The following is a 12,276-nucleotide window of genomic DNA, read 5'->3' on the forward strand; positions in this document are numbered from 1 at the left end:
GCCTTCTCCTATAGCTCTTTCTGAGCTGTTCTTCCAACATGTGTTCTTCTATCTCCCATCCTCCCTTGATTTTTTTTTTTTGTTGTTTTTTCTAGAGACAGAGTCTCACTTTGTTACCCAAGCAGGAGTCCAGTTGGCACAATCATAGCTCGCTGCCTCCTTGCATTCCTGGGCTCAAGGGATCATCCTGCTTCAATCTCCTGGGTAGCTAGAACTGGAGGCATGTGCCACTGTGCCTGGCTTATTTTAAAAATTTTTTGTTGAGATGGGGTTTTGCCATGTTGCCCAGGCTGGTCTTGAACTCCTGGGCTCAAGCAGTCCTCTCGCCTCGGTCTTCCAAAGTGCCCGAGTTACAGGCATGAGCCACCGCACCTGGCTTGATTTTTGTTTTCCTGCTGTTTTCTATTGCGAATGCTAGATCTTTGATGTGGAACTTTTGCCGGTAAAAGTGGTTTAGTGATATGGGTCCAGAATTAAAACTAATTTAGTACCTTAGCTTATGTGACATTTGCATGTTTAATGTGTGTTTTTATGAAAACATTTTTATAGTCTTTAAATTTTTTATTTGGCAGTTTTATTCACCTAAATCTACTTAAGAGTAGACTATAAATTAAGTATATTTGGAGTTTTCGTAAATAAAGAAATCTGTAATTGTTACTTATAAAAACTTGTTTTCATTGGTAAGGAATAAAAAACTGCCTGAAGAGGAGGTGGATAGCAGTAGGACACCATGGTTATATGACCAAGAAGGTGAAGTACAGAAACCGTTTATCAAGACTGGATTTGCAGTGTCTGTAGATAAAGCTACCAATAGTAACCACAAAAATCAATCAGATACAAACGGGAGAAGATGCCAGTTTGATGAAGAATCATTGGAAAGCTTTAGCAGTATGCCTGATGCAGTAGATCCAACAACAGTGACTAAAACATTCAAGACAAGAAAAGCATCTGCACAGGCCAGCCTGGCATCTAAAGATAAAACTCCCAAGTCAAAAAGTAAGAAGAGGAATTCTTCTCAGCTGAAAAGCAGAGTTAAAAACATAAGTAAGTATTGAAATTTGTTAAATTTCAGCCTAATGTTCGTAATATTACTGATATGTTGACATATATATAGTTAAAATCAGGCTAGATGGGCAGGTGCTGTTTTAGACTTCATTGACAGTCATTTTTAGGTACCTTTATATATTATATATATATATTTACAAAATAATATTTGAAATAGGGTTTAATTTTCTGGATTAATGTTTTTGAATATCATAACTAAAACCAGTTTGTTTTTTTTTTGAGATGGAGTTTCGCTCTTGTTACCCAGGCAGTGCAATGGCGCGATCTCGGCTCACCGCAACCTCCACCTCCTGGGTTCAGGCAATTCTCCTGCCTCAGCCTCCTGAGTAGCTGGGATTACAGGCATGCACCACCATGCCCAGCTAATTTTTTGTATTTTTAGTAGAGACGGGGTTTCACCATGTTGACCAGGATGGTCTCGATCTCTTGACCTCGTGATCCACCCGCCTTAGCCTCCCAAAGTGCTGGGATTACAGGCGTGAGCCACCGCGCCCGGCTGATAAAACCAGTTTTAATGCAGGCTGGCTTTAGTCCTTCTGAAACTAAACTCATATTTTACTCAATCTTGACATTATCATATTAAAGTTCTTTTAAAAAAAATTTTAAGTTTTCTTTATGATGTTAGCTGCATACCTCTTAGAAAAATAGATTTTCTGTGATTTTTGAATTTTTACTGAAGTGTACTAGGTTAAAAAGTTTTATTAACTAAAATCTGCAGTGTTACAGCTGAAAGATACTCTTTTCATGTTTGCAAAGGATGGGCTGTGGCCTTGAAAGGTTGTTCTGAGTTTAAGGAGATAATATTTTGTGCTTAAGGCCAGGCGTGTTGGCTCATGCCTGTGATCCTAGCACATTGGGAGGCTGAGGTGGGTGGATCACCTGAGGTCAGGAGTTTGAGACCAGACTGGCCAACGTGGCGAAACCTCATCTCTACTAAAAATATAAAAATTAGCTCGGCGTGGTGGCATGCACCTGTAATTCCAGCTACTTGGGAAGCTGAGACACAAGAATCGCTTGAATCTGGGAGGCAGAGGTTGCAGTGAGCCAAGATCATGCCACTGTACTCCAGCCTGGGTGACAGAGTGAGACTCTGTCTCAAAAAAAAAAAAAGTGGTGTTTAAGAACAAAGTATTCTAGGCTTATAATCAGGAAAGTTTGAAATAGCATTGCACACTGCTAACTCCCTTTCTTGGAAGTTCACAACACATACAAGTATAGTAAAGGCCCTGAGAAATTCTGCAGTAAAAAATACACTTGTAAACTTTGGCAACATTCATCTTAATAATTTTTGGATAATGAAACCTTTGAAAACTCTAATGAAAACCACAGATACAAAAGAGAATGTTTGCACATTTTTTAAAATTTCAGTAATTTGTCTATCCTTGAAGTCCTTGGCTCCTACCTTGAATCCCATGTGAAGAATCTGACTGATGGTTTAAAAAGCAAATTTGTATAGGAGTGACAGGGGTGACATTTTTCTTAGCAGACACATTATCAGCCTTGAAGTAATATTCTGGTTATAAAGGTTTAGGAGGAACTGATTTATTTAGTAAATTAATTGGTAATTTGAAGTTGTTGAAAGTTACTATGCTTTTCCAAGATTACTCTTGGTGCTACCAGAGTACTCTTGGTGCTACCAGAGAACATTTAAGTAGATAATGGCCATTTTGAGACCGGCCCTTTAGACAACTCAGAACTTTCTATTTCCTAGTGCCTTGCACCGACAAAGATGCTCTTTGTCATATAAATAAATGAAGAAAAGCTAACCTTTTTAAATTTCAGCATTGTCTCATTCAAATAGTTAATTTAAATCTGCCAGGGCAATACTTCTTAAACTTGTAGGAATCCAGTGAAGTGCAGATTCTGATTCATTTGGCTTAGGAGGGACATGAGAGTCTGCCTTCCAATACCGTTAGGTATTGCCAGTATTGGTCTGTGGACTGCACTTCAAGTAGCAGATTTTAGAGGAATCTTATCTAATTTTTGGCTATGTCCACCTAACCATAGAAGTATTGGTATGTTTATAACCCCTTTAAGACAAAGATTGGCCTTCTGATCTTCGTGCTCTCTTCCTTCATATTGAAAGATAAAAATACCTGCTGGAAATGTACGTTCACATTTACTCAACAGGCATTCAAGACCATCTGTTAGTGAGAGCCCCACTTTAAGGCACATACACAAACATAAAAGGCTTGATAGCAGAATCAAACTATACATAGTAGAGCCAAAGTAATATGTGGTAAAATCAAACTAGCTAAATCATTGCTATTCAAAATCTGAACTGTGGACAGGCAGCATTACATCATCTGGGTGCTTATTAGAAATGCAAGCTTTTGGACCTCACCTTATGTCTACTAAATCAGTATGTATTTTTCTTCAGTATGCATTTTAACAAGATTTTTTATATGAAGGAAGTGTTTTGATATGAAGATATGCACATCAAAGTCTGAAAAGTACTGAGCTAGACCACTGGCTTATGTTGTTTTTATTCCTTTTGTGCTATAGGAATAGTCAAGATTTGTTAGAAAAAAGGATTTTTACTATCTTGTTCTTTTGTTGTTTTTGAGACAGAGTTTCGCTCTTGTTGCTCAGGCTGGAGTGCAATGACGCAATCTTGGCGCACTGCAACCTCCACCTCCCGGGTTCAAGCGATTCTCCTGCCTTAGCCTTCTGAGTAGCTGGGATTACAGGCATATGCCACAATGCCCAGCTAATTTTGTATTTTTAGTAGGGGTGAGGTTTCTCCATGTTGGTGAGGCCGATCTCAAACTCCTGACCTCAAGTGATCTCCCCATGTCAGCCTCCCAAAGTGCTGGGATTACAGGTGTGAGCCACCACACTCGGCTGATTTTTTTATTGTATCTTGAAGTGGTAAATAGAGCTGGGTGGGTAAAAGTTTGGAAAGCCTGTCTGATTGTTGTAACGATAAGAAAAGTGTAGTGTTGGGTACAAGCATGATGAGAGGAATTGGTAACAGATATGACAAATATTTCAGCTAGTGGGAATTATATTGCTGTCTTGAGAAATATAGTACAGCCAGTTACACTGTCCCAAACTTAATAGATTGATTTCTATATATGTGTGTGTTTTTTGTGCATGTTGGCAATCTTTCAGAAGTAGCTCGATAAATCTCATTTGTTTCGGTAATGTGTTTTAATCCTTAGAAGGTCTTTATATGAAAGACCTGAAAATACATGTTGCGTGTGAGGTAAGAATTTATAAATTATGTATTATCTTTTAAACTTGAGATCAGAGTTAGACTTTATGAGTTGAAGGTAATTTCCTACCTGAGTTTTTGTGTTATCAACATATAATTTTGTTAAACTATACTAGTTAAATATTATTAGAGAGTAGGAACCTAGATTTTTGTGTCTTTCCTTGGAGAATTGGATAGAACTGTTAAGGTGCTGACTTCTGGGTTCTTACCGTCCTTGCATCTTTTATTTCTTCCTTCCTCCCTTTCCTGTTGCTCACTAATGAACATGGACATGAAATGGATGTCAAACATTAGGCAAGGCAAGACCTGACAGAGTTGTCTGGTAAACAACCAATAAACTTTTTGGATTTAGAGAGTTATTAATTACTTAGGCAGAGAAAAGAAGAGTAGTCCAAGGTGCCATTTCTCTGTTTCCCTTGTCTCACACCTAAAAAGAGGGACACCAAAATAAAAGGGGCTGGCTAACAATTGTTCCTTGAATGGTGAGACACCCTGTTGCTGAAGAATCAATGCTATACTGCAGCTAAGCCTGTTCTTAGACTTCAGATGTACCTTAGAAGGGTGAGGAAGAAAGGTCTCATGTTTCATTAGAATCTGAGAGGAGATGGGAAACTCTCCTGACAGAATCATCCCGGGGTGAGGGGGAAGTGAGTGGAAAATGTCCATCCACATAGCAACTTCTCGCAAGCCTCTCTTGTCCATATTACAGGGTGATTCCATGGCCTTCTGCCAAGACAGCTTCCACTGTGATTTAGACCTTAACCTCTCTGTACTGTTGGGACATGGGCAAGGTCTCTAGGGTGCCAGGGCTGAACTGTTTCCCTTCAGTGGAGGCCCAAGTAGAAGTACTGTTTCTTCTATTCATGTCAGCCTCTCATGCTGAGAAAAACAATGAGAATAAGGGGAAGAGTGGTGAAGTGGCATGGGAGATAACACCCTTAATCTCTTACCACTGTTACCCTCAGTAATGAGCGTCATTGTTATTGTTACAGTTTCTGGCCTAGCCAGTGTTACTCAGAAGTATTCTTCACCTTCATTCATTCTAGTCTTCCTAAATGATTACTGTCAAGATGCTGAAGAGAGAAACAATTCAGTCATACGTTAGTATCTTAACTTTGGAAATCCAGCCTTTGATGCTTTTAATTTGGGACTCATTTGTAACACCATAGTTTTTTTCTCTTCATAGCCTTCTAATAATTATAGCATGCTTCTCTTCACAGTTTCAGCTGTTTTAGAGGGTGACTGTATGTATGCCTTTTTATAGTACCTATTGGGACTCCCCATTGAGAATTTTGTATATGCCATATTGCCAGTATTCTAATTTTGATTAAAATTTATTTAGCACCTTTCATCTGATATAGTAACAGCAGTTAAATGTTTAATTTCACTTATATAAATGTTCATGTTAGAATAACATACTGAAATTTTTTTTCTTTAGATCGTTGTATGTTATTAAATGAGCAACAGTACTACCAGTCATGTCATTTTACATACTACTTTGAGCACTCATACCCTTTATAGCTGGACAGGTTTTATATTGAGATCAGTAACAATCAAGAGGGCTCTTTTTCAGTAAATTTCATGCAGGCTGGGTGGCAGTGGCTAAACTTTAGTCTGAGAGACCAGTGAAAACACCTGGAACCTAAGTTTGAGATGATAAAGTCCTAACTTAGATGATGGCCTTGGAAACAGAGAGGGAGGGTTGACTCCAGATGGGATATCACAGATAATAAATTGATAACATTTTGGGAAATTGTTATTAGTAGAGCAGTTATGGTGATCTGGAAGATGCAAGCAAGCAAGGCTTTAGGAAAGTCTGCTGGCTTTTTCCTAGAGTGTCAGGAGCATGGTCAGAGCTCCGTGATTTTTGGAGAAAGCTATGTTGGAAGAGATCCATTCATTTCCTCTTATTGTTGACCTTGACCCTTCACCTTCACCCCAAGAGTAGCAGTCTTTTGCTACTTCAAGCTACTAGTTGGCAGAAGGGTTATTGAATAAGTAGGTGTCAGTCTTACCCCATATGTGGGAGAGCATTAGTCTTTGCAGCTGAGGAGACTAAGCAGAAGAGAAGCTTCTTCTTCTTGTCTTGATGAGGGACTGGCAATTTCCTAGCGAGAAGGTTGCTTAACCACAGGAATGAACTTCCATGCACTCTTATCTTGCCATCATTAAAGCTATTCAGCATTTGAGTCCAGCCTTAAGAGAAGGTGAGAGTCATGACTAGGCCAGTGAATATAACAGTGCATATAAAAGGGACCTAGTTACCAGACAGAAAACAGAAGCAGACTACTAGAACAGGCAAAACCTAGTGAAAATAGAATTATTGAACAAATACACTTGAAGAAAGAAGGGCACATAAGCAGATTGAATATAACAAAATCTTTAGAGCTAGAGAAAATTGACTTTCATTTTTAATATTTAGATTATTTGAAAAAGAGGACATGTGCTATTAAGTTCCAGATTACTGGCCTAGAACATCAAGGGGAATAATTATGTCATTAAATGGAATGAAAATACTAACAGATAAAATCAAGAGAAAATGATTAGAGGCTTACAAGAAGTTCTAAAGTAGGAAAAAAACAGGTGAATAAGCAATAATTAAATAATAGGTGGGATAAAGAGAGACTTGAGACTGCAGATCAAAACAGCTGACTGTTATCTAGCCAGGAGAGAAGTGAGGGAAACACAAACACCTATCCATAGTCTGGTAAAGTCCCTGAATTCTAAGGAAAAAGTAAAAATCTTCTAAGCTTCCACATGAAGGAACAATTTGTAGACAAAGAAAAAGAACCAAACTGACACAAGGTAATCTTCGCTATCATACAAATAGTAGTCGAAAAAAGTGGGATGATGCTCACACAGTTGACAAAGAACTGCAACTCAAGAATTTTGAACCCAGCCAAGGGATCCTCCACATGTCAGAATGAAAAGGAGATACTAGCTTATCCTATCTGAGGAAAACTAAAGAACAACCTATGACTCAGAATAGAGGCCTTTATACAGGGAAAGATACAGAGAAGAGAGAAGAGTTTAATAAAGAAAACAGTAGATCAGTCTCTCACTGATATAAATTCAAAAGTAAAAATATTAGCAAATTGAATCTGCCAGTGAATCAAAAGAATTTTTGACTATCATCACTAGAGTTTATTTCAGACATGTAATGATTTATTACCAGGAAATCTGTCAACAGAATTTATTCTATCAAAAGGACAAAAGTCACAATCATAGCAGTAGATTAGATAAAATTTGAAGCTATTTTCAAGAAAATTTGAAGTAAAATGGGTATAAGAAGGCAGTTATGCCTGTAATCCTGGCACTTTGGGAGGGCAAGGCAGGCGAATTGCTTGAGCCTAGTAGGCGGAGGTTGCAGTGAGCCAAGATTGTGTCACTGTACTTGAGCTTGGACAACAGAGTGAGACCTAGTCTCAAAAAAAAGAAAAAAAAGGGCAGTTATTTAAGTATAATAAAGACTGTTAGCCAATGTCAGTCACAAACACCTGAAAATACTCCAGAGATATTCCTGTCTAAATTAGGAACTAAACAGGAATTCCTTCTCTACCACCATCATTATTTACCATTATTTTGGAAGCATTATATCAAATAATTGGAATTATAATATTGGAAAAGGAAGGAAACAAATGTTATGTTTTGTCTAATGGCATTTTTGTATACTAAGAGCCCAAGAGACACTGGAAAGTAGCTACTAGAGTTACAAGGTAAACTATTAAAGTGGCTGGTTATGGAATAAGTGTGTCAATATTTTTCTCTATTGTAGTAATATCCAGTAACATGGAAGTGGAGAGGAATGCTCTTAAAGTATTAGTACCCAAAGTGTTTGAGTTGGCAGGGCGGTCAAATGTAAGGAATAAATTTAACAAGGAAAGTACTAGGTCTATAAAAAGCTATAAGGTATTTTTGAAGAACATCAAAAAAGATTGAACAAATATAAAAAGATAACCATGTTCTTAAGATGGAAAAGAAGGAAATGCATAAGATTAGTAAATACCAGTTCTCCTCAGATTAATACTTACTTTTAATTTGATTCCATTTTGAGTCCCCAGGGATTGTTTTTAAAATTGAAAAACAACAATAACAAAAAAACCTCAAAGCTTATATGGAAGGACAGATGCCCAAGAATAGTCAAGAAAAAGGTGAAGCTAGGCAGGACTTGACTTAGCGGATGTTTGATCATACTGTATAATTCTGTTTCTAAACGAATGAAAATGGCATTGGAATAGCTAAATTGAACAGATAAAGTGTCCAAAAATAAAACCCAAAATACTGGGATTTAATATATTGACTGCGTATATTTTAATTCAGTGGAAATAGCTTAGGTATAATCATCTATCCATATAGAAAAAAAAAATGGAATCCCTACCTTGTATCACATATATACCAAAATAAATATTTTTAGAACTTAGGAGGAAAATTTCATAGGATATATGTATAACCTATGGGTTGGTAAGACCTTTTAAACCAAGTCACGTCACATAAAAGATATAATAAGAAAGGCAAACATATTTGACTAATTTCTCTGTATTATGAATATTTGTATATATCAGATATGATTCTTATGTTTCCTAGTATTAAAAATTGCTAACTTGGAATTCTAGTAGAGATTTGAGATCATATCAGGTCCGCCATATAGTTTGAATTGGACTATACTCATTAAGATGAGTATCAAAGGAAGGTTAGAAGTTAATACTGTTACCCCATGCTTCCAAAGGGTATTGCAAAGAGATTTCCAAGACATACTTACTGTTTTGTGTGTAATTTATACTAGGCCTTCCTAGCATTCTAAATTGAGTTACCTGTACTGTTTCACTATGGAAACTGATTTCCCTTTAAGTTTGAGTTAGTTGCAACTAATAACAGTTGTTACTTTTTTTACTCAAGGGTATGAAAGTGCCAGTATGTCTAGCACATGTGAACCTTGCAAAAGTAGGAACAGACATTCAGCCCAGACTGAAGAGCCTGTTCAAGCAAAAGTATTCAGCAGAAAGAATCATGAACAACTGGAAAAAATAATAAAATGTAATAGGTCTACAGAAATATCTTCAGGTATGTTCTTTTTTGGTTTGCATTAATATAAGGAGGTCTTCAGCTTAGATTTGAAGAGCTATAATAAAACAGGTTTTAACATTGGTGTATCACACATTTCTATCACGTGGATGGTTTTATAGTGGAGATTATGGTGTGCATTCCTTGATATTGGGAAATACAAACTGAAAATATTTTTTGTTATACTATTTAATAGTTTTGAACACATTTTAATAAAATTCTTTCTAAACAAAGCATAGTTACAGTTGTGGAACTCCTCATTTCAAATTCTGAAAATCTTATCTGAATAAGTATTAGATATGAAATCATGTCATCCTCTGCTTCGATCCTTTGGCTCACTGTGCCTGCAGGATAAGATCTGAATGCCGTCATGGACTGTACATGGCTATCTGGGATTTGGTTCCTTCCTGCCTCTCCAAACATTTCTCACCACCTTCTGCCTTGAAATTTATTCTTTCTATGGCACTGAACTGAAGTTTTTGCATAGCTGTGACACTCTTTCTCACCTCAGTAGCTATATTTCTACCTCAAATCCTTACTGCCTTTTTTGTAAGCTCATTTCTCTGCTGGACTCTTAATAAAATTTTAATTCTGGAACTCTGAAACTCCATTCTAATCCAAGCTGGATAGTTTCCCCTTCCTACTTTTTGTTTTCCTTGTAGCTTATTTAAACCTATTTTGTAGCCTTAATCACATTAATATAGTATTTACTTGTTTAAGTATCACTTTTTTGAGTCCCTTGGCAGCAGATAATACTTTCTCGTATTTGTATGTTAAATGTCAGCATAATACCCAACACATGGTAGGCGCTCTGTTTATGGAATGAAAGTCATCTGTCTTTGCCACCATTCTAATTTAAATAAGCACCAGTAGTTTCCTGATTGTAAAGAATATCTCAAAGAAATATGGAGAGAGAGAGGCAGTAAATATAAGCTCATAATCTTAGTTGTCAAGGCCCTTGTTTAAAATAATAGAAGATATCATTTGTATCATGCTTCATGATTTTCAAATTTCCAGCAAATCTCATTTGAGCCTCATAATGCAGAGTTGGTTTTATTTCTGTTTTTCAGAGGAAACATGGTCAAAGAGGGTACTTTTTTTTTTTCCAGCACTCATAAAGGCTCAGTAATATAAACTGGTACAACTTTTCTGGAAAGCTTCAAAAGTCATGCCCTTAAGCCAGTAATTGTACTTATAGGAATCCATCTTAAGGAAACCAAAGGGAGAAAAAAAAAAATTAAGATTTAGCATTGTCTCAACAGTATGATTTCAACTATGTAGAAACAAAATTTTGAATGAAAAAAAGCCTGGAAGAAAATGCATCAAAATGTTAATAGTGGTTTTGTCATCTTTAAACTCATTTCTAATAGCATTTATCATTTTGTAATCAGAAAAGAAACCTCACATTTGTTTGCATTTTGAAATGGATTTCTCAAGCTCATATTGCTAGGAAATGGTAAAGCTGAGCTTAGAATCATGGGCTTCTGTTAAGTCTATTTTCCTTTCTGCAAAAACATCAATCCTGTTCTCAACCTAGAATTTTACTAAAATTTTATAATTTTCATCTCCTTTTACTGTCTTTACCAAATAGTGGTATCTTAAAAAAATAAACAGGCAGAGGTTGAAGAAGGACACTAAACTGAAAGTCTTAATACACTTGAGTATCAATTACTTAATAATTGAACATAGTATTTCAGGCCTTATTACTGTTACTTAGAAAAATATGATTGAATTTTGGTGAGTTAAAAATATTTGAATAGTATAAATATACACAGGTTTACATATTTACATTCTGAAAAAATTTTTTTTTATTTTGAGACGGAGTCTGGCTCTGTTGCCCAGGTTGGAATGCAGTGGCGCAATCTAGGTTCATTGCTACCTCCGACTCCCGAGTTCAAGCGATTCTCCTGCCTCAGCTTCCCGAGTAGCTAGGACTACAGGCACGTGCCATGACACCCAGCTAATTTTTTGTATTTTTAGTAGGGACGGGGTTTCACCGTGTTAGCTAGGATAGTCTTGATCTCCTGACCTCTTGATCCACCCGCCTTGGCCTCCTAAAGTGCTGGGATTACAGGTGTGAGCCACTATGCCCGACCCTGAAAATATTTATTTTTAGTTTTAATCATTACTCAAATTCTTTATAGCATGTAAAGCATATTTTTTAAAACTCTATTTATAATATATGATTCCAAGAGTATAGCATATATGACTGCTAGTATTAAATTACGCAGTCCTCTTCTCCCTTCTGTGTTGTGGGAGGTTCACCTTGATGTGATTGCTTCTAAAAATGAATGATAGAAGTTTATTATGATAGTCATCATCAGTTGCATTAATAATATGTTTATAGCAAACCTTTTGAGATTTTTTTTTTCTTGAGATTATTTTTAAGTAGAACATAAACCATACCTTGTGATAACAGTTCAGGCAAACAATTTTAAAGAAATTTGCTTATTTCTTTTTTTTCATTCATTTATTCATAGACCCTGTCTTTACTACTCATACACATTTTATGTTCATCCTTATGTCTGCCCTTTCCTACAGCACATGCTAGGAGAATACTACAGCAGTCTAACAGAAATGCATGCAATGAAGCGCCAGGTAACAATCTGCGTAGTTTTGGTGTCCACTTTCTGTTAATTTTTTTCCCATTGGTCCTAAAATTCTCAGTTTTATTGTTCTGATTTTTTTCTTTTTTATATTTAGCTTGTAGTATACATGTAATGTGACTATTGTTAAAGCTAATTTATATTAATAAAATATGAATATAAATATAAATGTATTCTGAAGCCTTTCATATATAATTCTTGGTAAAATTGGCTGCTTTTGTTTTCATTTTCTGTTAGTGTGTGTAACCTAACCAACACATTCATAAGAATAATAATAAACCTTTTTTATGATTTAATACTTGATTGGAGGTTATTTTTTGCTTCTTA

General features: G+C 36.2%; 1 protein-coding gene across 20 annotated transcripts in view; it reads left to right on the forward strand.

Moving 5' to 3' along the window:
* The window catches only part of PCM1 (pericentriolar material 1), a 112,822-nt gene that overhangs the window by 58,143 nt on the left and 42,403 nt on the right, over positions 1-12,276 (forward strand). For 8 of the 20 annotated variants that reach the window (XM_064368624.1, XM_064368613.1, XM_064368616.1 and 5 more), the window contains 3 exons: positions 686-1,044; positions 9,179-9,343; positions 11,885-11,941. In XM_064368624.1, the coding sequence (XP_064224694.1) occupies positions 686-1,044; positions 9,179-9,343; positions 11,885-11,941 (581 nt within the window). The remainder of the gene's footprint in view (positions 1-685; positions 1,045-9,178; positions 9,344-11,884; positions 11,942-12,276) is intronic. The other 12 variants (XM_064368625.1, XM_064368631.1, XM_064368617.1 and 9 more) reach the window with 3 other exon arrangements.

This window comes from Aotus nancymaae, unplaced genomic scaffold, assembly GCF_030222135.1.
Source record: "Aotus nancymaae isolate 86718 unplaced genomic scaffold, 86718_ANA_hifiasm-v0.15.2.pri h1tg000079l, whole genome shotgun sequence".
Classification (NCBI taxonomy): Eukaryota; Metazoa; Chordata; class Mammalia; order Primates; family Aotidae; genus Aotus; species Aotus nancymaae.